The following is a 27,290-nucleotide window of genomic DNA, read 5'->3' as shown; positions in this document are numbered from 1 at the left end:
GGTCAAGCAACTGCGGAGTTTCCTCGGCATGGTTGGTTGGTACGCACGATTTTTGCCGAACCATGCGCGTGACAAAGTCCCCTTGGTGCAGTTGCTTAAGAAAGACGAGCCCTGGCATTGGGGTAAAGCTCAAGAAACGGCTTTTCAAAATTTGAAAAAAGCCCTGAGCACCACCCCCGTTTTAGCGCGTCCTGATTTTTCGTTACCGTTCGTTCTTCAGACTGACGCGAGTCACTATGCAATCGGCGCGGTCCTCACACAAAAACAAAATGGGGAGGAACACCCCATTGTTTACGTGAATAGAGTTTTGACCGCTGCCGAGCAAAAATATTCAGTGACCGAAAAAGAGTGTTTGGCAGTTTTATGGGCCATTAAAAAACTCCGTCCGTATCTCGAGGGGTACTCTTTTACCGTTATTACGGATCACAGCAGCCTCAAATGGCTGCATAATTTAAAAGATCCCACGGGACGATTGGCGAGATGGGCCCTTGATATGCAACAATACTCTTTTTCTATTGAGCATCGTAAAGGAGCCCTCCACCACGTCCCGGATGCACTTTCACGTGCGATAGTACCCCCGAACGACGTCGTCACTGAAGACCCACCTGTTCACGACTTTTTAGCGGCTCTCAAGGACATTGAGAGTAATTGGTACGCTGACCGCTTGAAAAAAGTAGAATCGCACCCCGCGTCGTACCCCGATTGGCGAGTTGAAGACGGACGTCTGTATTATCACCGTCCGTCTCCCACGCAAGAAATTATCGGAGAGGATGACGATGCGTGGAAGTTGGTTCTCCCCGAGGATCTTCGAGAAAAGGCCATTCGAAATGCCCATGATCCCCCGGCCGCTGGTCACCCCGGTATTGATAAAACATACCAAAGGGTGAGCCAGGAATTTTATTGGCCGGGGATGTTCCGAGACATCCGCCGTTTTGTGCAGCGATGTCCCGTGTGTCAACAGCACAAGGTCGAGCAGCTTGCTCCCGCTGGACACATGGGCCGGCGAATCCCCGAACGGCCATGGGCCGTGGTATCCGCCGACGTAATGGGCCCTTTTCCGCTCGGGCGTGGTCAAGCTCGGTACGTTGTAGTCTTCTTGGACAATTTTACAAAGTGGGTGGAGTGTAAGGCGCTCCGAAAAGCTACGGGGTCGGCTATTTTAACAGCTTTTGAAGACCTCGTGCTATTTCGTTGGGGAGCCCCCGAAATACTCCTCACTGACAACGGTACCGAGTTTTGCAATAAAGAAATTGATTCGGCTCTAGAAGAATGGGGAATCACGCATTACACGATTCCCCCGTATCACGCGCAAGCGAATCCGGTGGAACGAGTTAATCGTGTCCTAAAAACGATGATTTCATCGTTTATTGAAAAGGACCACCGTGAATGGAACGTGCACTTGCACGAATTCCGATTCGCTGTTAATACTGCTGTGCATTCCTCAGCTGGCGAGTCTCCAGCGGTGCTCAACTTTGGAAGAGCCCCACGATCCGTCGGCAGTATTCGACGCGCCGTGGAAGGAGAACCCCTGCTCTCCCGCAGAGACCCGCAAGCCTGGGCACAGCGATCGCGTCGCTTGTTGTTATTGCACGACTTAGTGCGAGAACAATTGGAACGCGCTCACAAGCGACAAGCGAAGTATTATAATGCGCGTCATCGAGACATTAAATACCGGGTAGGCGATTTAGTTTGGCGTCGGAATAGGGTCCTCTCGTCCGCCGCAGAAAATGTGGCCGCGAAGCTGGCGGCCGCTTATATTGGTCCCTTCCAAATAAAAAAGGTCCTATCGCCCGTCGTGTACGAGTTGGAGACGACCGGAACCCGTATGGTTCCGAAGGTTCACGTCTCCGACTTGAAGCCGTTTGTCGGTGATGACCCCGACGACGGCCCACCACTGACCCCTCCTAACGAAGTTTTGTTTAAGGATGCTGCGTCAAGGAAGGAGGGGAGGGCGGGCGACATCCCGCAGTGCAGCGGCGCCCCACCGCCCCGAACAGGAATTCGACCCCCTGCCCCTGGGGGCGTGCCTGGAGCCGCGGCGGGCCCCAGAGGACAACCGGGCATCAGAGGTCCGGCCCGCCGTCGCCACCCCAGGGGTCAGCGAGGGACGGAAGGGGCGGAAGAGGAGGCGCCGATCCAGGAAGGCCCCGCAACCCGCCGCAGCGCCCGCCTCCACGCCCAGGAGGCGAAAAAGGTCCCGGGGGTTGAGCACCCCCGAAAAGGGAGCGGCGCTCCCCCCCACTCCTCGACCGCGACCCACGGTGCACCGGGTAGTGGATCGCCGGCCGGTGAAGCGCCCCCGCCTCGCGGTAGAGGCGCCAAGCGCGGCCGGCCTCGCGGTCGTCGGCCCCGGGACTAGTGGTCCCGCGGGCCGAATATTGGACGCGACGGCGCAGTTCCTGTCTCTGATGACAGGAATAATGGGAAATGCGCCGTCGCATGGACCGGCACTGCCGGCGGTGGCGGGCCCGGCACCCGCAGGAGTATGTTTTCGGTGCCGGCGGAGGGGGCACGAGCAGCTACAGTGCCCATATTCCCCCGCCGGCCCCTACTGCTTTAGGTGTGGGCGGCCAGGGGTGACCCTGCGGTCCTGCCCGCATTGTGCGCGGGCAGGTCCCGCAAAGAGAGAGGCGGCTCCACACCGAAGGCGGTAGGAAGCCTGCGGGTGACCGCTTTGGTTTGTTTGTTTGTCCTTTGTCTTGGTGGTGGGTAATTTAGTTTAGTACGTAGGAAAAAAAAAATTTAAAAAAAAAAAAAAAAAAATTATAAAATTAAAAAAATGAAAAAAAAATATATATGTTTATGTGTGGTGGTGGAATTTTAGGGGTTTGTGCCGTCTTTTATTATTTTTCTTTTTCCGCCTTATTTTATTTTCAGTTCCTTCCCCCCCTTTTCTTTTTTTTATTTGATAATTCTATTTTTGAGTTTCCTTTTTGTTTTCTTTATCCCCCCAAGATTTTGTTTTTTTTTCTTTTCATTTTCTGTTCTCCTCTGTGTGCCGGCCACTTAGGCGGCAATTTAATTTTTGATATTTTGTTACATTTTTATTCTCGTTTATATGTTTCTTTTTGGGGTGTGTTGTGTTGAGTGTGTTACCTCGCAACAGTATTCTCACCTTCTGATTCTTTACTTCCATTGAAGTTTTTTTTTTTTTGGTTTTGTTTTGTTCGACTCACCGCCTCTCTCCCCGTTCCGTTGTGGGGGACAGATTTTTTTTCTGTTCAGAGAACGGTAGAGATAGAAGGCAGCTACGCGGATCGCCCTATCGCGCGACATCGCCACCCCTGATGTCGAGCGAAAGATGGGGTTTCGGATTTTAATGCTGAGTCTCCGCCGATTTCCTGAGCGTTGATTGACTCGCATTCCGAAACAGCTGATCAGCGAGTGTGAGTAAATATTGTCTGGAGAATACTGAATGTAGGCCGACGACGATGAAAAAAGCCCGGCCTCTCATCTAATTTGGCTAAGCCAATTAGGTTGATTGAGGAAGGCTTATCGCGCCCGGATTAAGACGGCGCGACGACTTCTTGCGCCAGTTCTTATTCCGTGGCCCGTCGCTCGTCGGTATGCGAGGTTTTTGTTCTGCTTTCTCCCCGCGGCCGACAACGGAGTCAGGCGCGCTGGGTCTGAGGAAGCAAGGGTCCCCCTTCCTGGATGGGACCCATCGTTTTGTCCCTTCGCGTTTTTTTTTGTTTTGTTGTTTGTGGTCCTCCAGTTTATCTTTCCATCTTCTTTGTTTTTTTTCTGCCTCCTTGTCTGTGATAGGGGAAAATTACTTTTGATTCCCCTTCCTAATGGCATGAAAGTCTGTTACAGGACCGCAGTTTTTTTTTCAAGCCGGCCGCTCGCTCGCCTCGTTGCGCGGCCTCTAGGAGCGGGCGCGAAAGCGAGGAGGGGGGTAGGACAATTTTTGGGGGGGGGTGTGTAACGAGGCATATTTTCATTGGGTTGATTGCCTCCCTTTTTTTTTTTTGGGTTATGCCTCGTTACGATGATCCTCCCGAATTGCCAGCCCCACTCCTCCGCCCAAGCGGACCACCTCGCCGCTGGGGCAAGTATGAGTGAGCGTGTGTGTGTGTTTTTCTTTTCTTTTTCGTGTGTTTTTTTTTATTTTTTCTTTTCTATTTATTTCGGACGCCACCCTTTTCCCCCCCTTTTTTTTTTTGGCTGCCTCCAACCAGCACCGAAGGAGCCGTCGTCGTCCCCGGTCGCGGAGGAACCTCTCCCTGAGCGACGGAGGCGCGGGATGGGTCCACCGAAGGAGCACCGGCTGTCCGGTCGCGGCGCCACCCCGTCATCCTCCGCGGGGGCGACCGGCAGCCGACCACCGGGAAACGCCAGGCCTGGGGACAAGCCACCCCCAACTGCCACCTCGAGAGCGCCCCAGGACCTGGCCACCAAACCCCACCGTGGAATGGCCCATCCTCGACGCCGAAATCCTCGGGGTGGGGGAAGACCGTGAACCGGGGGGGAAAGATCGGGAGAAGCCAGCGAGCCGCCGCGACGTAAAGTCTTCCGTTGCGCCCAGTTTTGTTCCGTCTCTTTCTTTTTGTTAATAGTAGTGCGTTCCGTTTTTATACTGTGTGTCATTTTGTATTGTGTGCCTGTGGATTACTCGTCGCCGCCGCCCCACCGAGGAATTTGTTTTTTTGTGGAGTCCACCAGCGCAAAAAGGTAGGAGTCATCTCCTTACCCTTCTCTTTGATTTCATTATTCATTTGCGCGTGGGCGAGGGCGATAGGACCCCTGGCCCCAGTGACGAGGACCCTAGAGGCCGCGGACGGTTCATACGACACCGTCCCCTCTCATTTAGTTTTTTTTGCACGCTGTATTTTGGTATCTAGGACCAACGTCCCCTTATTGTCCACGACCCCTAAGAGGGCGTGTTCCTTCGCGGGCGAATACCTCAGCGTTCTCTTCGTATTTTCCGATCTTTGTACTCGCGCGTACCGTGAGCCCCCGCGCCGCGAAAGCCTCCCTCGCAACTGGCGAGTCGACCCCTTTTCCTCGACCGTTGCTTGTAACGCGTGGGGCCCACGCGAATTCATTTTTTCTGTTTTGCTTACGTGGCCTACTTGGAGGCCCGAATAAAAGCACTTTCTATTGGATACGAACTCGCGGGTCATTTACTAATTTTTTTCTTCTGACCCCCTCTGATTCCCGCTCCCGACAGAGCAGCCGGAAGGGCGATTACTCCGGACGAGTGCATTAGCACTGGCGCCCCATTAAAGAAATCGTCCGTGGGTGTGAGCATCGGTGCGTGGAGGGCCGTTTTCCCTAACTGCCCCCACTCCAGGGAACCCCCTTCGGGCTTTCCCCCCACCGATCCGTCACAAATTTGGCGCCCAACGTGGGGCCAGAGTAAAGTTGACCACAGGGACGCGAGTATCCACCCTTAAAGATTTTCTTTGTTCTAGTTGGTTTGAAATTTCCGTTACTCGTACCGTTGATTTCAACGACGAGTCTTTGTTTTCGTATCTAGCAATAGGCGATCGTTTTTGCTTCGTTGACATCTACCTGTACCCCGTGTGTACAGGTGGGTATCCGATATTATTGCCGCGATTGTCTCTAGAGCGAAACTCTGTAACGGATTCTTGTTGTTTGTTACTTTCCTTGATTTCTAACGGCAAACAAGGCCGATTATACCGAGCCTTTGTTTGTGTTAAGAGTCGGCACCCGTGATGGTTTGAGCTGTCGGTTGTTGTTTTTTTTTCTGGAGCGTATATTATCGCTTCTTCATCGTCAGCTTAACTCCGGGTTATAGTTAGAAAAAATTCTTCATTATGTCCGGCTCCGAGACCACTGAGACTGACCGCGCTCGCCGTTTCGCCCTTCGCGAACAGAGAGCTGAGCTGCGGGAGATGTGCTCCTCATTAGTGGACCGACACAATGCCGTAGATGTAATTATGCTGATGGAGATGTTGGGATTCAGTACCGTCGGTACGTGGACCGCGTTGGCTGACCGATTCAGGCGTTACCATTTCCGCCTCGAATTCGGACCCAACGCGGCCGGGTGGGACCCTGCAGTAGACGAGGTGGCCGGCGCGCAGACCAACGCCTCACTTGAGACCCTGGTGGCCGGCAGCCGAGGAAGGGACTTGTTCGCCCGATACGAGTCCATCCTCCGTCTCTCCCCCCTTCGCGGGTCCGGGTACCCACTCGGAGCGCGCGCTAGTTTTGATTTGATTCCCGCCGCCGCCGCCCCGACCTTGACCGTGACCGAACCTTCGCGTCCGGTTACGGAGCGGCCAGCGGAAGAAAACGCGCCCGCGCTAGACCAACCGGAAGATCCCAACACCCCCGAATTACCGCGCGGATGGGTGGAGGACCGCCAGTGGCTGCCCACTGGTCAGTCCGTCGGTCGTTATCGGGACCCCCTTAGTCTTCACTCTGAAGGGGTGGAAACGTCCCAGCCGGCGGATACTACTCCCCACCGCCCCCTAGCAACCGCAAGCACGCCGCTAGTTAGGGAGTCGCGTCTCGCGGAGTCCGGATTTACCGGACAAAGGGGTGATCGCGAAGCGCGTCACGCTTCCCCACCGCTGGAGACGCGAGGTTCTTCGGCTCCCCTTCCCCAATTCGAACCGATCGGTAGCGATCACCGAGCTACGCGTTCCGAAAGGGAGGGGATTTCTGCCGCGTCGCGGCCGGTAAGAGAGCGAGCGACGGGTCGGTACGAACATCGTCAACCAGACCCCCTACTCTCCCGCCAACAGATTCGGTATGACAGCAGCGGGAGCGACGGAGAAGTTCCCCTACCCGCTGTCACCGAATCTCGCGTTAGCCGTCGTGAACCGCAACGCGAAGAACGACGCGAAGGACGACGCGAAAGGATAGATGAGGAACGCGATCGTCTACGTGTTCGCGACTCCGTGGACAACCTGGCGTCCCGGAGCCACCCTCGCGTTCCCTCCCCACCCGGGGTAGGTTACACAGAACGCGAAGGTGTCGAGCGCGAACGCGTTTCAGTCATGACCAGTAAGGAGCGTCACGAGTGGAGGGAACGAACTCGTGATCTCTCCCCTCGTGATCGCCCCCGTTCTCGCGACCCCGTGGACAACCTGGCGTCCCGGGGCCACCCCCGCGTTCCCTCCCCATCCGGGGTTGGTCCTTCAGAGCGCGGAGGTGTAGAACGCGAGTACGTTTCTGTTTTGCCCAGAGAAGAACGACGCGAGAGAAGGGAACGAACTCGTGACCTTTCTCCTCGTGATCGCTTACGTTTTCGCGACCCCGTGGACAACCTGGCGTCCCGGGGCCACCCCCGCGTTCCCTCCCCATCCGGGGCTGGTTACTTAGAGCGCGGAGGTGTCGAGCGCGATTATGACACTGTTTTGCAGCGTGACGAACGGCGCGAGAGGAGGAGAGAGACTCGCGACTCCGTGGACAACCTGGCGTCCCGGAGTTATCCCCGTGCTCCCTCCCCATCCGGGGACGGTTACTTAGAGCGCGTGGACTACCGTTCGGACACGTATCGCCGCGCGGAGGACCGTGACCTTGCCCCGAGGGCGTCGGTGGAGGCGCCCCGTGACCGCACACTGGCGACAAGGAGAGGAGAGGAAGAAGCTCGTCCATTTTCGGGCGAGCCAGGCTCCCCCCGCTCCCGCCGTGTGCTGCGACACCGGGAAGTGGACACGGAATACGAGAGAGACGCCACGGTGCATCGACGACAATCTCCTGTCGGTCATTTCCGGGGAGATCAGGCGATCGATGTGCTGACGAAATGGCGCATCTCGTACTCCAGCGAGTTCGAGGAGGGGGCAGAAACTTTTCTGGACCGCCTCGAACGATGTCTGGACAGCTCGAAGATGCCTGTACCGGACATGCTGGCCGCGCTGCCTGCTGTTTTGCAAGGAGCGGCTGCGAACTGGCATCGTATCTGTGGAGTGTCGTGTCGGAGCTGGAGCGAATTTGCCCGAGCTTTCCGGGAACGCTTCGGCGCGCGCGACTTCCAACAACAGCTCAAGAATGATGCCAAGAATCGCACGCAGGGAGAGCGAGAAACGATCAGCATGTTTCTAGATAGTTTAGAGCTGATCTTCTCGCACATGAATCCCCCTCCTTTGTACGTAGAGCGGTTGAATACGGCATATGACAACTTATTGCCATATTACCGCCGAAGATTCCGACGTTCGGAATTTAGTACGTTTAAGGAGCTGCGCGAATTGGGTAGGGAGGTGGAGGAAGGTGCGGCTAGAGAAAGAGCCGGGCATCGCCCACCCCCTAGCGCAGCAGACCTCGCGTTGGCGGAAACCGCGTATCGGCCACCCCCGCGAGGAGCTTTTAGTAGTTTAGCCGCGACGGACTCGCCGTATGACTACGAGCCGCCCGCCGATGCTTGGAAGCAAGGAGAATCCGCGAGATCGCGGGACAAGAAAACGGGCTCTTCAAGGCCCGTGGTCGAGGTCGAAGCGGAAGGACCGCACGCCTCGACCCCCGCGACCGCGAGAACTCCGGCGGCGGCACCGAAGGCGAGTGTTCCGCGCCAGCCACCGCGGACGCGCACCCCGCCGCGACCTTCAAGGTCGCAAGTAGAGCGGAGGAGCCCCGCGATGCCGGCTGCTACGGCACCCCCGCTCGCAGCATCCACCCCGTTGGCCTCTAGGGGGGGGGAGTGCTATAATTGCGGACAGCCCGGACATTGGGCTGCCGACTGCCCCCTCCCCCGTAGGATCCGGGTATGCTACGGATGCAATAGAGAAGGGGTGACGATACTGACCTGCCCCGATTGCCTCGCTAGGCGGTCGGGAAATGCACCGCGGGGAAGTCGCTAGAGGCCTGCGACCACCCGCGTGAAGACGTGGAGGCCTCACAGATAGGCACGATTCAGGTGGAGGAAGGGCCAACGGATCCGAACATTTGTGCGGAATTTCCGGAAACCCTCAAAATTCTCCCTGAATTGACCCTCCCGTCTCTTTCGCCAAAAACCGTGGGGCCACCCTCCACTCCACTTTTGGAAAGGAAGGAGGAGGCCACCTCCCGATCCCTAATTTGTCTATGTGACGGCCTGAGGGCTGGTTGGACCAGGGGAAAGGGAGGTGATAACTGTTGTTCCGCGGAACCTCTTCCGGCACCTCCACTTACAGAGACTAAGGAGGAGGTTACCTCCATGTCCCTAATTTGTCTATGTGACGGCTCGAGGGCTGGTTGGACCAGGGGACAAGGAGGGGATAGCCTTCATCACGCGGAACCTCTTCCGGCGCCTCCTCTTAAAGAGGCCAAGGAGGAGATCGCCTCTCGATCCCTAATTTGTCTATGTGACGGCCCGAGGGCTGGTTGGACCAGGGGACCGAGAGGGGATAACTTTTATCCTGCGGTACCTCTTCCGTCGCCTCCACCCCAGGAGACAAAGGAGGAGGTCACTTCCGAGCCCCTACTTTGTACATGTGACGGACGTTTACTCGGTTGTACCAGGGGGCAAAGAGGTGACGATTTCGACCTCAAGAGACCTTTTTCCGTTCCTCCACTGGAGGAGGAGAGGGAAGAGGCCACTCCCCGATCCCTACTTTGTCTATGTGACGGCCCGAGGGCCGGTTGGACCAGGGGACCGGGAAAAGAGGGCCTTCATCCCACGGAACTTCCTCCCGCGCCTCCACTTAGGGAGACCGAGGAGGGGGTCACCTCCCGATCCCTAATTTGTCTATGTGACGGCCAAAAGGCTGGTTGGACCAGGGGAAAGCGAGGTGAAGGTCCCGATTCCGCGAGTACATTACCCGCGCCTCCACTTTTGGAGAACAGGGCCGTAATCACCTCCACTGATCCCTACTTTGTCCATGGGACGGCCAATTTGCCGGTTGGACCAGGGGACAGTCAGGTGGTCGGAATGGCTCGCGAATCGATTAAATTTCGCCGCGATTTTCCGCCGGGATATGTTGACCGCCGCTATTATGTCCGCCTACTGGTCGCTGGACATCCGCTCTGGGCTTTAATTGATAGCGGGGCCGCGCGTTCCTACTTGGGACCAGACGCGATTGCATGGTTAGGGTCGCGTATAGATCCCACTTTTTCAGGGGAAATGCGGATGGCCAATGGCGTGCAGGACCATATCTTAGGCGAAGCGGTGATAGAGATCGAAATCGACGGGCGAAAGATTGCATTACCAATCCGAGTCGCGAACAATTTAGATTACGATTGCGTGCTGGGGATAGATTTTCTGGAGGCTTTTGAAATCTCCCTAGACACATCGAACGCGACTTGGAAAATGCGGAATGGTCCCGTTCATTCCTTTGTTGTTCCAGGTTTGCAGGATTCGAGGGAAATTATCCACGCCGATTGCGCCGCTATCGTTGAGATTACTCCGAAACAAAGCGAGCGCTTAAATCAGCTGTTGGATCGAATAATTCCCCCTCCTGCGGAAAAACCTCCCGCGACTACTCTTGTTCAGCATAAAATCGACGTGCAAGGACACGAACCGATTAAACACCGCGCGCGACGCGTATCTCCGAAAATTTACGAAGTCGCGCACGCGGAGGTTGACAAGATGCTCGCGGATGGAATTATTGAGCGCTCGTCAAGCGCTTGGGCGAGTTGTCCCGTGATAGTCGCAAAAGCGAACGGGAAATATCGCTTTTGTATTGACTATCGCGATGTAAACAATGTCACTAAGAAGGACGCATACCCTCTTCCGCATATGGACGCGATCCTGGACAAATTACGCACTGCACAATACATTTCGACCATCGATTTGAGTCAGGCGTACTTCCAAATTCCTCTGGAAGAGTCCAGTCGAGAAATTACGGCGTTCGTAGTCCCAGGGAAAGGGTTATTCCAATTTACGCGTATGCCGTACGGGCTGACCAACGCCCCGGCCACTTTTCAAAGGCTGATGGATCGCTTGATTGGTCCTGAGCTTGAACCTCACGCCTTCGCGTATCTTGACGATATTGTTATCGTCAATGAGACCTTCGATGACCATCTTGAATGGATCGAAAAGGTCATTGGAATATTAAACGAAGCAGGGCTCGAAATCAATCGGGAAAAGAGCGAATTTTGTCGCCAAGAGGTCCGGTATTTGGGGTATTTGATAAGCCAAAAGGGCCTCGAACCCGATCCCGAAAAGGTCGCGCCGGTTTTGTCGTATCCGGCGCCCACGACGGTCAAGCAACTGCGGAGTTTCCTCGGCATGGTTGGTTGGTACGCACGATTTTTGCCGAACCATGCGCGTGACAAAGTCCCCTTGGTGCAGTTGCTTAAGAAAGACGAGCCCTGGCATTGGGGTAAAGCTCAAGAAACGGCTTTTCAAAATTTGAAAAAAGCCCTGAGCACCACCCCCGTTTTAGCGCGTCCTGATTTTTCGTTACCGTTCGTTCTTCAGACTGACGCGAGTCACTATGCAATCGGCGCGGTCCTCACACAAAAACAAAATGGGGAGGAACACCCCATTGTTTACGTGAATAGAGTTTTGACCGCTGCCGAGCAAAAATATTCAGTGACCGAAAAAGAGTGTTTGGCAGTTTTATGGGCCATTAAAAAACTCCGTCCGTATCTCGAGGGGTACTCTTTTACCGTTATTACGGATCACAGCAGCCTCAAATGGCTGCATAATTTAAAAGATCCCACGGGACGATTGGCGAGATGGGCCCTTGATATGCAACAATACTCTTTTTCTATTGAGCATCGTAAAGGAGCCCTCCACCACGTCCCGGATGCACTTTCACGTGCGATAGTACCCCCGAACGACGTCGTCACTGAAGACCCACCTGTTCACGACTTTTTAGCGGCTCTCAAGGACATTGAGAGTAATTGGTACGCTGACCGCTTGAAAAAAGTAGAATCGCACCCCGCGTCGTACCCCGATTGGCGAGTTGAAGACGGACGTCTGTATTATCACCGTCCGTCTCCCACGCAAGAAATTATCGGAGAGGATGACGATGCGTGGAAGTTGGTTCTCCCCGAGGATCTTCGAGAAAAGGCCATTCGAAATGCCCATGATCCCCCGGCCGCTGGTCACCCCGGTATTGATAAAACATACCAAAGGGTGAGCCAGGAATTTTATTGGCCGGGGATGTTCCGAGACATCCGCCGTTTTGTGCAGCGATGTCCCGTGTGTCAACAGCACAAGGTCGAGCAGCTTGCTCCCGCTGGACACATGGGCCGGCGAATCCCCGAACGGCCATGGGCCGTGGTATCCGCCGACGTAATGGGCCCTTTTCCGCTCGGGCGTGGTCAAGCTCGGTACGTTGTAGTCTTCTTGGACAATTTTACAAAGTGGGTGGAGTGTAAGGCGCTCCGAAAAGCTACGGGGTCGGCTATTTTAACAGCTTTTGAAGACCTCGTGCTATTTCGTTGGGGAGCCCCCGAAATACTCCTCACTGACAACGGTACCGAGTTTTGCAATAAAGAAATTGATTCGGCTCTAGAAGAATGGGGAATCACGCATTACACGATTCCCCCGTATCACGCGCAAGCGAATCCGGTGGAACGAGTTAATCGTGTCCTAAAAACGATGATTTCATCGTTTATTGAAAAGGACCACCGTGAATGGAACGTGCACTTGCACGAATTCCGATTCGCTGTTAATACTGCTGTGCATTCCTCAGCTGGCGAGTCTCCAGCGGTGCTCAACTTTGGAAGAGCCCCACGATCCGTCGGCAGTATTCGACGCGCCGTGGAAGGAGAACCCCTGCTCTCCCGCAGAGACCCGCAAGCCTGGGCACAGCGATCGCGTCGCTTGTTGTTATTGCACGACTTAGTGCGAGAACAATTGGAACGCGCTCACAAGCGACAAGCGAAGTATTATAATGCGCGTCATCGAGACATTAAATACCGGGTAGGCGATTTAGTTTGGCGTCGGAATAGGGTCCTCTCGTCCGCCGCAGAAAATGTGGCCGCGAAGCTGGCGGCCGCTTATATTGGTCCCTTCCAAATAAAAAAGGTCCTATCGCCCGTCGTGTACGAGTTGGAGACGACCGGAACCCGTATGGTTCCGAAGGTTCACGTCTCCGACTTGAAGCCGTTTGTCGGTGATGACCCCGACGACGGCCCACCACTGACCCCTCCTAACGAAGTTTTGTTTAAGGATGCTGCGTCAAGGAAGGAGGGGAGGGCGGGCGACATCCCGCAGTGCAGCGGCGCCCCACCGCCCCGAACAGGAATTCGACCCCCTGCCCCTGGGGGCGTGCCTGGAGCCGCGGCGGGCCCCAGAGGACAACCGGGCATCAGAGGTCCGGCCCGCCGTCGCCACCCCAGGGGTCAGCGAGGGACGGAAGGGGCGGAAGAGGAGGCGCCGATCCAGGAAGGCCCCGCAACCCGCCGCAGCGCCCGCCTCCACGCCCAGGAGGCGAAAAAGGTCCCGGGGGTTGAGCACCCCCGAAAAGGGAGCGGCGCTCCCCCCCACTCCTCGACCGCGACCCACGGTGCACCGGGTAGTGGATCGCCGGCCGGTGAAGCGCCCCCGCCTCGCGGTAGAGGCGCCAAGCGCGGCCGGCCTCGCGGTCGTCGGCCCCGGGACTAGTGGTCCCGCGGGCCGAATATTGGACGCGACGGCGCAGTTCCTGTCTCTGATGACAGGAATAATGGGAAATGCGCCGTCGCATGGACCGGCACTGCCGGCGGTGGCGGGCCCGGCACCCGCAGGAGTATGTTTTCGGTGCCGGCGGAGGGGGCACGAGCAGCTACAGTGCCCATATTCCCCCGCCGGCCCCTACTGCTTTAGGTGTGGGCGGCCAGGGGTGACCCTGCGGTCCTGCCCGCATTGTGCGCGGGCAGGTCCCGCAAAGAGAGAGGCGGCTCCACACCGAAGGCGGTAGGAAGCCTGCGGGTGACCGCTTTGGTTTGTTTGTTTGTCCTTTGTCTTGGTGGTGGGTAATTTAGTTTAGTACGTAGGAAAAAAAAAATTTAAAAAAAAAAAAAAAAAAATTATAAAATTAAAAAAATGAAAAAAAAATATATATGTTTATGTGTGGTGGTGGAATTTTAGGGGTTTGTGCCGTCTTTTATTATTTTTCTTTTTCCGCCTTATTTTATTTTCAGTTCCTTCCCCCCCTTTTCTTTTTTTTATTTGATAATTCTATTTTTGAGTTTCCTTTTTGTTTTCTTTATCCCCCCAAGATTTTGTTTTTTTTTCTTTTCATTTTCTGTTCTCCTCTGTGTGCCGGCCACTTAGGCGGCAATTTAATTTTTGATATTTTGTTACATTTTTATTCTCGTTTATATGTTTCTTTTTGGGGTGTGTTGTGTTGAGTGTGTTACCTCGCAACAGTATTCTCACCTTCTGATTCTTTACTTCCATTGAAGTTTTTTTTTTTTTGGTTTTGTTTTGTTCGACTCACCGCCTCTCTCCCCGTTCCGTTGTGGGGGACAGATTTTTTTTCTGTTCAGAGAACGGTAGAGATAGAAGGCAGCTACGCGGATCGCCCTATCGCGCGACATCGCCACCCCTGATGTCGAGCGAAAGATGGGGTTTCGGATTTTAATGCTGAGTCTCCGCCGATTTCCTGAGCGTTGATTGACTCGCATTCCGAAACAGCTGATCAGCGAGTGTGAGTAAATATTGTCTGGAGAATACTGAATGTAGGCCGACGACGATGAAAAAAGCCCGGCCTCTCATCTAATTTGGCTAAGCCAATTAGGTTGATTGAGGAAGGCTTATCGCGCCCGGATTAAGACGGCGCGACGACTTCTTGCGCCAGTTCTTATTCCGTGGCCCGTCGCTCGTCGGTATGCGAGGTTTTTGTTCTGCTTTCTCCCCGCGGCCGACAACGGAGTCAGGCGCGCTGGGTCTGAGGAAGCAAGGGTCCCCCTTCCTGGATGGGACCCATCGTTTTGTCCCTTCGCGTTTTTTTTTGTTTTGTTGTTTGTGGTCCTCCAGTTTATCTTTCCATCTTCTTTGTTTTTTTTCTGCCTCCTTGTCTGTGATAGGGGAAAATTACTTTTGATTCCCCTTCCTAATGGCATGAAAGTCTGTTACAGGACCGCAGTTTTTTTTTCAAGCCGGCCGCTCGCTCGCCTCGTTGCGCGGCCTCTAGGAGCGGGCGCGAAAGCGAGGAGGGGGGTAGGACAATTTTTGGGGGGGGGTGTGTAACGAGGCATATTTTCATTGGGTTGATTGCCTCCCTTTTTTTTTTTTGGGTTATGCCTCGTTACGATGATCCTCCCGAATTGCCAGCCCCACTCCTCCGCCCAAGCGGACCACCTCGCCGCTGGGGCAAGTATGAGTGAGCGTGTGTGTGTGTTTTTCTTTTCTTTTTCGTGTGTTTTTTTTTATTTTTTCTTTTCTATTTATTTCGGACGCCACCCTTTTCCCCCCCTTTTTTTTTTTGGCTGCCTCCAACCAGCACCGAAGGAGCCGTCGTCGTCCCCGGTCGCGGAGGAACCTCTCCCTGAGCGACGGAGGCGCGGGATGGGTCCACCGAAGGAGCACCGGCTGTCCGGTCGCGGCGCCACCCCGTCATCCTCCGCGGGGGCGACCGGCAGCCGACCACCGGGAAACGCCAGGCCTGGGGACAAGCCACCCCCAACTGCCACCTCGAGAGCGCCCCAGGACCTGGCCACCAAACCCCACCGTGGAATGGCCCATCCTCGACGCCGAAATCCTCGGGGTGGGGGAAGACCGTGAACCGGGGGGGAAAGATCGGGAGAAGCCAGCGAGCCGCCGCGACGTAAAGTCTTCCGTTGCGCCCAGTTTTGTTCCGTCTCTTTCTTTTTGTTAATAGTAGTGCGTTCCGTTTTTATACTGTGTGTCATTTTGTATTGTGTGCCTGTGGATTACTCGTCGCCGCCGCCCCACCGAGGAATTTGTTTTTTTGTGGAGTCCACCAGCGCAAAAAGGTAGGAGTCATCTCCTTACCCTTCTCTTTGATTTCATTATTCATTTGCGCGTGGGCGAGGGCGATAGGACCCCTGGCCCCAGTGACGAGGACCCTAGAGGCCGCGGACGGTTCATACGACACCGTCCCCTCTCATTTAGTTTTTTTTGCACGCTGTATTTTGGTATCTAGGACCAACGTCCCCTTATTGTCCACGACCCCTAAGAGGGCGTGTTCCTTCGCGGGCGAATACCTCAGCGTTCTCTTCGTATTTTCCGATCTTTGTACTCGCGCGTACCGTGAGCCCCCGCGCCGCGAAAGCCTCCCTCGCAACTGGCGAGTCGACCCCTTTTCCTCGACCGTTGCTTGTAACGCGTGGGGCCCACGCGAATTCATTTTTTCTGTTTTGCTTACGTGGCCTACTTGGAGGCCCGAATAAAAGCACTTTCTATTGGATACGAACTCGCGGGTCATTTACTAATTTTTTTCTTCTGACCCCCTCTGATTCCCGCTCCCGACAGAGCAGCCGGAAGGGCGATTACTCCGGACGAGTGCATTAGCACTGGCGCCCCATTAAAGAAATCGTCCGTGGGTGTGAGCATCGGTGCGTGGAGGGCCGTTTTCCCTAACTGCCCCCACTCCAGGGAACCCCCTTCGGGCTTTCCCCCCACCGATCCGTCACAAATTTGGCGCCCAACGTGGGGCCAGAGTAAAGTTGACCACAGGGACGCGAGTATCCACCCTTAAAGATTTTCTTTGTTCTAGTTGGTTTGAAATTTCCGTTACTCGTACCGTTGATTTCAACGACGAGTCTTTGTTTTCGTATCTAGCAATAGGCGATCGTTTTTGCTTCGTTGACATCTACCTGTACCCCGTGTGTACAGGTGGGTATCCGATATTATTGCCGCGATTGTCTCTAGAGCGAAACTCTGTAACGGATTCTTGTTGTTTGTTACTTTCCTTGATTTCTAACGGCAAACAAGGCCGATTATACCGAGCCTTTGTTTGTGTTAAGAGTCGGCACCCGTGATGGTTTGAGCTGTCGGTTGTTGTTTTTTTTTCTGGAGCGTATATTATCGCTTCTTCATCGTCAGCTTAACTCCGGGTTATAGTTAGAAAAAATTCTTCATTATGTCCGGCTCCGAGACCACTGAGACTGACCGCGCTCGCCGTTTCGCCCTTCGCGAACAGAGAGCTGAGCTGCGGGAGATGTGCTCCTCATTAGTGGACCGACACAATGCCGTAGATGTAATTATGCTGATGGAGATGTTGGGATTCAGTACCGTCGGTACGTGGACCGCGTTGGCTGACCGATTCAGGCGTTACCATTTCCGCCTCGAATTCGGACCCAACGCGGCCGGGTGGGACCCTGCAGTAGACGAGGTGGCCGGCGCGCAGACCAACGCCTCACTTGAGACCCTGGTGGCCGGCAGCCGAGGAAGGGACTTGTTCGCCCGATACGAGTCCATCCTCCGTCTCTCCCCCCTTCGCGGGTCCGGGTACCCACTCGGAGCGCGCGCTAGTTTTGATTTGATTCCCGCCGCCGCCGCCCCGACCTTGACCGTGACCGAACCTTCGCGTCCGGTTACGGAGCGGCCAGCGGAAGAAAACGCGCCCGCGCTAGACCAACCGGAAGATCCCAACACCCCCGAATTACCGCGCGGATGGGTGGAGGACCGCCAGTGGCTGCCCACTGGTCAGTCCGTCGGTCGTTATCGGGACCCCCTTAGTCTTCACTCTGAAGGGGTGGAAACGTCCCAGCCGGCGGATACTACTCCCCACCGCCCCCTAGCAACCGCAAGCACGCCGCTAGTTAGGGAGTCGCGTCTCGCGGAGTCCGGATTTACCGGACAAAGGGGTGATCGCGAAGCGCGTCACGCTTCCCCACCGCTGGAGACGCGAGGTTCTTCGGCTCCCCTTCCCCAATTCGAACCGATCGGTAGCGATCACCGAGCTACGCGTTCCGAAAGGGAGGGGATTTCTGCCGCGTCGCGGCCGGTAAGAGAGCGAGCGACGGGTCGGTACGAACATCGTCAACCAGACCCCCTACTCTCCCGCCAACAGATTCGGTATGACAGCAGCGGGAGCGACGGAGAAGTTCCCCTACCCGCTGTCACCGAATCTCGCGTTAGCCGTCGTGAACCGCAACGCGAAGAACGACGCGAAGGACGACGCGAAAGGATAGATGAGGAACGCGATCGTCTACGTGTTCGCGACTCCGTGGACAACCTGGCGTCCCGGAGCCACCCTCGCGTTCCCTCCCCACCCGGGGTAGGTTACACAGAACGCGAAGGTGTCGAGCGCGAACGCGTTTCAGTCATGACCAGTAAGGAGCGTCACGAGTGGAGGGAACGAACTCGTGATCTCTCCCCTCGTGATCGCCCCCGTTCTCGCGACCCCGTGGACAACCTGGCGTCCCGGGGCCACCCCCGCGTTCCCTCCCCATCCGGGGTTGGTCCTTCAGAGCGCGGAGGTGTAGAACGCGAGTACGTTTCTGTTTTGCCCAGAGAAGAACGACGCGAGAGAAGGGAACGAACTCGTGACCTTTCTCCTCGTGATCGCTTACGTTTTCGCGACCCCGTGGACAACCTGGCGTCCCGGGGCCACCCCCGCGTTCCCTCCCCATCCGGGGCTGGTTACTTAGAGCGCGGAGGTGTCGAGCGCGATTACGACACTGTTTTGCAGCGTGACGAACGGCGCGAGAGGAGGAGAGAGACTCGCGACTCCGTGGACAACCTGGCGTCCCGGAGTTATCCCCGTGCTCCCTCCCCATCCGGGGACGGTTACTTAGAGCGCGTGGACTACCGTTCGGACACGTATCGCCGCGCGGAGGACCGTGACCTTGCCCCGAGGGCGTCGGTGGAGGCGCCCCGTGACCGCACACTGGCGACAAGGAGAGGAGAGGAAGAAGCTCGTCCATTTTCGGGCGAGCCAGGCTCCCCCCGCTCCCGCCGTGTGCTGCGACACCGGGAAGTGGACACGGAATACGAGAGAGACGCCACGGTGCATCGACGACAATCTCCTGTCGGTCATTTCCGGGGAGATCAGGCGATCGATGTGCTGACGAAATGGCGCATCTCGTACTCCAGCGAGTTCGAGGAGGGGGCAGAAACTTTTCTGGACCGCCTCGAACGATGTCTGGACAGCTCGAAGATGCCTGTACCGGACATGCTGGCCGCGCTGCCTGCTGTTTTGCAAGGAGCGGCTGCGAACTGGCATCGTATCTGTGGAGTGTCGTGTCGGAGCTGGAGCGAATTTGCCCGAGCTTTCCGGGAACGCTTCGGCGCGCGCGACTTCCAACAACAGCTCAAGAATGATGCCAAGAATCGCACGCAGGGAGAGCGAGAAACGATCAGCATGTTTCTAGATAGTTTAGAGCTGATCTTCTCGCACATGAATCCCCCTCCTTTGTACGTAGAGCGGTTGAATACGGCATATGACAACTTATTGCCATATTACCGCCGAAGATTCCGACGTTCGGAATTTAGTACGTTTAAGGAGCTGCGCGAATTGGGTAGGGAGGTGGAGGAAGGTGCGGCTAGAGAAAGAGCCGGGCATCGCCCACCCCCTAGCGCAGCAGACCTCGCGTTGGCGGAAACCGCGTATCGGCCACCCCCGCGAGGAGCTTTTAGTAGTTTAGCCGCGACGGACTCGCCGTATGACTACGAGCCGCCCGCCGATGCTTGGAAGCAAGGAGAATCCGCGAGATCGCGGGACAAGAAAACGGGCTCTTCAAGGCCCGTGGTCGAGGTCGAAGCGGAAGGACCGCACGCCTCGACCCCCGCGACCGCGAGAACTCCGGCGGCGGCACCGAAGGCGAGTGTTCCGCGCCAGCCACCGCGGACGCGCACCCCGCCGCGACCTTCAAGGTCGCAAGTAGAGCGGAGGAGCCCCGCGATGCCGGCTGCTACGGCACCCCCGCTCGCAGCATCCACCCCGTTGGCCTCTAGGGGGGGGGAGTGCTATAATTGCGGACAGCCCGGACATTGGGCTGCCGACTGCCCCCTCCCCCGTAGGATCCGGGTATGCTACGGATGCAATAGAGAAGGGGTGACGATACTGACCTGCCCCGATTGCCTCGCTAGGCGGTCGGGAAATGCACCGCGGGGAAGTCGCTAGAGGCCTGCGACCACCCGCGTGAAGACGTGGAGGCCTCACAGATAGGCACGATTCAGGTGGAGGAAGGGCCAACGGATCCGAACATTTGTGCGGAATTTCCGGAAACCCTCAAAATTCTCCCTGAATTGACCCTCCCGTCTCTTTCGCCAAAAACCGTGGGGCCACCCTCCACTCCACTTTTGGAAAGGAAGGAGGAGGCCACCTCCCGATCCCTAATTTGTCTATGTGACGGCCTGAGGGCTGGTTGGACCAGGGGAAAGGGAGGTGATAACTGTTGTTCCGCGGAACCTCTTCCGGCACCTCCACTTACAGAGACTAAGGAGGAGGTTACCTCCATGTCCCTAATTTGTCTATGTGACGGCTCGAGGGCTGGTTGGACCAGGGGACAAGGAGGGGATAGCCTTCATCACGCGGAACCTCTTCCGGCGCCTCCTCTTAAAGAGGCCAAGGAGGAGATCGCCTCTCGATCCCTAATTTGTCTATGTGACGGCCCGAGGGCTGGTTGGACCAGGGGACCGAGAGGGGATAACTTTTATCCTGCGGTACCTCTTCCGTCGCCTCCACCCCAGGAGACAAAGGAGGAGGTCACTTCCGAGCCCCTACTTTGTACATGTGACGGACGTTTACTCGGTTGTACCAGGGGGCAAAGAGGTGACGATTTCGACCTCAAGAGACCTTTTTCCGTTCCTCCACTGGAGGAGGAGAGGGAAGAGGCCACTCCCCGATCCCTACTTTGTCTATGTGACGGCCCGAGGGCCGGTTGGACCAGGGGACCGGGAAAAGAGGGCCTTCATCCCACGGAACTTCCTCCCGCGCCTCCACTTAGGGAGACCGAGGAGGGGGTCACCTCCCGATCCCTAATTTGTCTATGTGACGGCCAAAAGGCTGGTTGGACCAGGGGAAAGCGAGGTGAAGGTCCCGATTCCGCGAGTACATTACCCGCGCCTCCACTTTTGGAGAACAGGGCCGTAATCACCTCCACTGATCCCTACTTTGTCCATGGGACGGCCAATTTGCCGGTTGGACCAGGGGACAGTCAGGTGGTCGGAATGGCTCGCGAATCGATTAAATTTCGCCGCGATTTTCCGCCGGGATATGTTGACCGCCGCTATTATGTCCGCCTACTGGTCGCTGGACATCCGCTCTGGGCTTTAATTGATAGCGGGGCCGCGCGTTCCTACTTGGGACCAGACGCGATTGCATGGTTAGGGTCGCGTATAGATCCCACTTTTTCAGGGGAAATGCGGATGGCCAATGGCGTGCAGGACCATATCTTAGGCGAAGCGGTGATAGAGATCGAAATCGACGGGCGAAAGATTGCATTACCAATCCGAGTCGCGAACAATTTAGATTACGATTGCGTGCTGGGGATAGATTTTCTGGAGGCTTTTGAAATCTCCCTAGACACATCGAACGCGACTTGGAAAATGCGGAATGGTCCCGTTCATTCCTTTGTTGTTCCAGGTTTGCAGGATTCGAGGGAAATTATCCACGCCGATTGCGCCGCTATCGTTGAGATTACTCCGAAACAAAGCGAGCGCTTAAATCAGCTGTTGGATCGAATAATTCCCCCTCCTGCGGAAAAACCTCCCGCGACTACTCTTGTTCAGCATAAAATCGACGTGCAAGGACACGAACCGATTAAACACCGCGCGCGACGCGTATCTCCGAAAATTTACGAAGTCGCGCACGCGGAGGTTGACAAGATGCTCGCGGATGGAATTATTGAGCGCTCGTCAAGCGCTTGGGCGAGTTGTCCCGTGATAGTCGCAAAAGCGAACGGGAAATATCGCTTTTGTATTGACTATCGCGATGTAAACAATGTCACTAAGAAGGACGCATACCCTCTTCCGCATATGGACGCGATCCTGGACAAATTACGCACTGCACAATACATTTCGACCATCGATTTGAGTCAGGCGTACTTCCAAATTCCTCTGGAAGAGTCCAGTCGAGAAATTACGGCGTTCGTAGTCCCAGGGAAAGGGTTATTCCAATTTACGCGTATGCCGTACGGGCTGACCAACGCCCCGGCCACTTTTCAAAGGCTGATGGATCGCTTGATTGGTCCTGAGCTTGAACCTCACGCCTTCGCGTATCTTGACGATATTGTTATCGTCAATGAGACCTTCGATGACCATCTTGAATGGATCGAAAAGGTCATTGGAATATTAAACGAAGCAGGGCTCGAAATCAATCGGGAAAAGAGCGAATTTTGTCGCCAAGAGGTCCGGTATTTGGGGTATTTGATAAGCCAAAAGGGCCTCGAACCCGATCCCGAAAAGGTCGCGCCGGTTTTGTCGTATCCGGCGCCCACGACGGTCAAGCAACTGCGGAGTTTCCTCGGCATGGTTGGTTGGTACGCACGATTTTTGCCGAACCATGCGCGTGACAAAGTCCCCTTGGTGCAGTTGCTTAAGAAAGACGAGCCCTGGCATTGGGGTAAAGCTCAAGAAACGGCTTTTCAAAATTTGAAAAAAGCCCTGAGCACCACCCCCGTTTTAGCGCGTCCTGATTTTTCGTTACCGTTCGTTCTTCAGACTGACGCGAGTCACTATGCAATCGGCGCGGTCCTCACACAAAAACAAAATGGGGAGGAACACCCCATTGTTTACGTGAATAGAGTTTTGACCGCTGCCGAGCAAAAATATTCAGTGACCGAAAAAGAGTGTTTGGCAGTTTTATGGGCCATTAAAAAACTCCGTCCGTATCTCGAGGGGTACTCTTTTACCGTTATTACGGATCACAGCAGCCTCAAATGGCTGCATAATTTAAAAGATCCCACGGGACGATTGGCGAGATGGGCCCTTGATATGCAACAATACTCTTTTTCTATTGAGCATCGTAAAGGAGCCCTCCACCACGTCCCGGATGCACTTTCACGTGCGATAGTACCCCCGAACGACGTCGTCACTGAAGACCCACCTGTTCACGACTTTTTAGCGGCTCTCAAGGACATTGAGAGTAATTGGTACGCTGACCGCTTGAAAAAAGTAGAATCGCACCCCGCGTCGTACCCCGATTGGCGAGTTGAAGACGGACGTCTGTATTATCACCGTCCGTCTCCCACGCAAGAAATTATCGGAGAGGATGACGATGCGTGGAAGTTGGTTCTCCCCGAGGATCTTCGAGAAAAGGCCATTCGAAATGCCCATGATCCCCCGGCCGCTGGTCACCCCGGTATTGATAAAACATACCAAAGGGTGAGCCAGGAATTTTATTGGCCGGGGATGTTCCGAGACATCCGCCGTTTTGTGCAGCGATGTCCCGTGTGTCAACAGCACAAGGTCGAGCAGCTTGCTCCCGCTGGACACATGGGCCGGCGAATCCCCGAACGGCCATGGGCCGTGGTATCCGCCGACGTAATGGGCCCTTTTCCGCTCGGGCGTGGTCAAGCTCGGTACGTTGTAGTCTTCTTGGACAATTTTACAAAGTGGGTGGAGTGTAAGGCGCTCCGAAAAGCTACGGGGTCGGCTATTTTAACAGCTTTTGAAGCCCTCGTGCTATTTCGTTGGGGAGCCCCCGAAATACTCCTCACTGACAACGGTACCGAGTTTTGCAATAAAGAAATTGATTCGGCTCTAGAAGAATGGGGAATCACGCATTACACGATTCCCCCGTATCACGCGCAAGCGAATCCGGTGGAACGAGTTAATCGTGTCCTAAAAACGATGATTTCATCGTTTATTGAAAAGGACCACCGTGAATGGAACGTGCACTTGCACGAATTCCGATTCGCTGTTAATACTGCTGTGCATTCCTCAGCTGGCGAGTCTCCAGCGGTGCTCAACTTTGGAAGAGCCCCACGATCCGTCGGCAGTATTCGACGCGCCGTGGAAGGAGAACCCCTGCTCTCCCGCAGAGACCCGCAAGCCTGGGCACAGCGATCGCGTCGCTTGTTGTTATTGCACGACTTAGTGCGAGAACAATTGGAACGCGCTCACAAGCGACAAGCGAAGTATTATAATGCGCGTCATCGAGACATTAAATACCGGGTAGGCGATTTAGTTTGGCGTCGGAATAGGGTCCTCTCGTCCGCCGCAGAAAATGTGGCCGCGAAGCTGGCGGCCGCTTATATTGGTCCCTTCCAAATAAAAAAGGTCCTATCGCCCGTCGTGTACGAGTTGGAGACGACCGGAACCCGTATGGTTCCGAAGGTTCACGTCTCCGACTTGAAGCCGTTTGTCGGTGATGACCCCGACGACGGCCCACCACTGACCCCTCCTAACGAAGTTTTGTTTAAGGATGCTGCGTCAAGGAAGGAGGGGAGGGCGGGCGACATCCCGCAGTGCAGCGGCGCCCCACCGCCCCGAACAGGAATTCGACCCCCTGCCCCTGGGGGCGTGCCTGGAGCCGCGGCGGGCCCCAGAGGACAACCGGGCATCAGAGGTCCGGCCCGCCGTCGCCACCCCAGGGGTCAGCGAGGGACGGAAGGGGCGGAAGAGGAGGCGCCGATCCAGGAAGGCCCCGCAACCCGCCGCAGCGCCCGCCTCCACGCCCAGGAGGCGAAAAAGGTCCCGGGGGTTGAGCACCCCCGAAAAGGGAGCGGCGCTCCCCCCCACTCCTCGACCGCGACCCACGGTGCACCGGGTAGTGGATCGCCGGCCGGTGAAGCGCCCCCGCCTCGCGGTAGAGGCGCCAAGCGCGGCCGGCCTCGCGGTCGTCGGCCCCGGGACTAGTGGTCCCGCGGGCCGAATATTGGACGCGACGGCGCAGTTCCTGTCTCTGATGACAGGAATAATGGGAAATGCGCCGTCGCATGGACCGGCACTGCCGGCGGTGGCGGGCCCGGCACCCGCAGGAGTATGTTTTCGGTGCCGGCGGAGGGGGCACGAGCAGCTACAGTGCCCATATTCCCCCGCCGGCCCCTACTGCTTTAGGTGTGGGCGGCCAGGGGTGACCCTGCGGTCCTGCCCGCATTGTGCGCGGGCAGGTCCCGCAAAGAGAGAGGCGGCTCCACACCGAAGGCGGTAGGAAGCCTGCGGGTGACCGCTTTGGTTTGTTTGTTTGTCCTTTGTCTTGGTGGTGGGTAATTTAGTTTAGTACGTAGGAAAAAAAAAAATTTAAAAAAAAAAAAAAAAAATTATAAAATTAAAAAAATGAAAAAAAAATATATATGTTTATGTGTGGTGGTGGAATTTTAGGGGTTTGTGCCGTCTTTTATTATTTTTCTTTTTCCGCCTTATTTTATTTTCAGTTCCTTCCCCCCCTTTTCTTTTTTTTATTTGATAATTCTATTTTTGAGTTTCCTTTTTGTTTTCTTTATCCCCCCAAGATTTTGTTTTTTTTTCTTTTCATTTTCTGTTCTCCTCTGTGTGCCGGCCACTTAGGCGGCAATTTAATTTTTGATATTTTGTTACATTTTTATTCTCGTTTATATGTTTCTTTTTGGGGTGTGTTGTGTTGAGTGTGTTACCTCGCAACAGTATTCTCACCTTCTGATTCTTTACTTCCATTGAAGTTTTTTTTTTTTTGGTTTTGTTTTGTTCGACTCACCGCCTCTCTCCCCGTTCCGTTGTGGGGGACAGATTTTTTTTCTGTTCAGAGAACGGTAGAGATAGAAGGCAGCTACGCGGATCGCCCTATCGCGCGACATCGCCACCCCTGATGTCGAGCGAAAGATGGGGTTTCGGATTTTAATGCTGAGTCTCCGCCGATTTCCTGAGCGTTGATTGACTCGCATTCCGAAACAGCTGATCAGCGAGTGTGAGTAAATATTGTCTGGAGAATACTGAATGTAGGCCGACGACGATGAAAAAAGCCCGGCCTCTCATCTAATTTGGCTAAGCCAATTAGGTTGATTGAGGAAGGCTTATCGCGCCCGGATTAAGACGGCGCGACGACTTCTTGCGCCAGTTCTTATTCCGTGGCCCGTCGCTCGTCGGTATGCGAGGTTTTTGTTCTGCTTTCTCCCCGCGGCCGACAACGGAGTCAGGCGCGCTGGGTCTGAGGAAGCAAGGGTCCCCCTTCCTGGATGGGACCCATCGTTTTGTCCCTTCGCGTTTTTTTTTGTTTTGTTGTTTGTGGTCCTCCAGTTTATCTTTCCATCTTCTTTGTTTTTTTTCTGCCTCCTTGTCTGTGATAGGGGAAAATTACTTTTGATTCCCCTTCCTAATGGCATGAAAGTCTGTTACAGGACCGCAGTTTTTTTTTCAAGCCGGCCGCTCGCTCGCCTCGTTGCGCGGCCTCTAGGAGCGGGCGCGAAAGCGAGGAGGGGGGTAGGACAATTTTTGGGGGGGGGTGTGTAACGAGGCATATTTTCATTGGGTTGATTGCCTCCCTTTTTTTTTTTTGGGTTATGCCTCGTTACGATGATCCTCCCGAATTGCCAGCCCCACTCCTCCGCCCAAGCGGACCACCTCGCCGCTGGGGCAAGTATGAGTGAGCGTGTGTGTGTGTTTTACTTTTCTTTTTCGTGTGTTTTTTTTTATTTTTTCTTTTCTATTTATTTCGGACGCCACCCTTTTCCCCCCTTTTTTTTTTTTGGCTGCCTCCAACCAGCACCGAAGGAGCCGTCGTCGTCCCCGGTCGCGGAGGAACCTCTCCCTGAGCGACGGAGGCGCGGGATGGGTCCACCGAAGGAGCACCGGCTGTCCGGTCGCGGCGCCACCCCGTCATCCTCCGCGGGGGCGACCGGCAGCCGACCACCGGGAAACGCCAGGCCTGGGGACAAGCCACCCCCAACTGCCACCTCGAGAGGGCCCCAGGACCTGGCCACCAAACCCCACCGTGGAATGGCCCATCCTCGACGCCGAAATCCTCGGGGTGGGGGAAGACCGTGAACCGGGGGGGAAAGATCGGGAGAAGCCAGCGAGCCGCCGCGACGTAAAGTCTTCCGTTGCGCCCAGTTTTGTTCCGTCTCTTTCTTTTTGTTAATAGTAGTGCGTTCCGTTTTTATACTGTGTGTCATTTTGTATTGTGTGCCTGTGGATTACTCGTCGCCGCCGCCCCACCGAGGAATTTGTTTTTTTGTGGAGTCCACCAGCGCAAAAAGGTAGGAGTCATCTCCTTACCCTTCTCTTTGATTTCATTATTCATTTGCGCGTGGGCGAGGGCGATAGGACCCCTGGCCCCAGTGACGAGGACCCTAGAGGCCGCGGACGGTTCATACGACACCGTCCCCTCTCATTTAGTTTTTTTTGCACGCTGTATTTTGGTATCTAGGACCAACGTCCCCTTATTGTCCACGACCCCTAAGAGGGCGTGTTCCTTCGCGGGCGAATACCTCAGCGTTCTCTTCGTATTTTCCGATCTTTGTACTCGCGCGTACCGTGAGCCCCCGCGCCGCGAAAGCCTCCCTCGCAACTGGCGAGTCGACCCCTTTTCCTCGACCGTTGCTTGTAACGCGTGGGGCCCACGCGAATTCATTTTTTCTGTTTTGCTTACGTGGCCTACTTGGAGGCCCGAATAAAAGCACTTTCTATTGGA

The 27,290-nt window shown here is 55.3% G+C and overlaps 1 protein-coding gene across 1 annotated transcript; it reads left to right on the top strand.

Annotated features, from left to right (window-relative positions):
• Positions 1–1,128: 1,128 nt before the first annotated feature.
• LOC143264066 (uncharacterized) lies at positions 1,129–27,290 on the top strand. Its single transcript, XM_076529510.1, has 3 exons — positions 1,129–4,674; positions 13,016–15,765; positions 24,107–27,290. The coding sequence occupies exon 1, from the start codon at positions 1,352–1,354 to the stop codon at positions 2,357–2,359; it is 1,008 nt and encodes a 335-aa protein (XP_076385625.1). The 5' UTR covers positions 1,129–1,351; the 3' UTR covers positions 2,360–4,674; positions 13,016–15,765; positions 24,107–27,290.

This window comes from Megachile rotundata, chromosome 3 (genome assembly GCF_050947335.1).
Source record: "Megachile rotundata isolate GNS110a chromosome 3, iyMegRotu1, whole genome shotgun sequence".
NCBI lineage: Eukaryota > Metazoa > Arthropoda > Insecta > Hymenoptera > Megachilidae > Megachile > Megachile rotundata.
This window is presented reverse-complemented; position numbering and strand designations above follow the sequence as displayed.

Excerpts from the sequence above, each read along its gene's own strand:
- LOC143264066 (XM_076529510.1), top strand. The coding sequence starts at position 1,352 with ATGATTTCATCGTTTATTGAAAAGGACCACCGTGAATGGAACGTGCAC.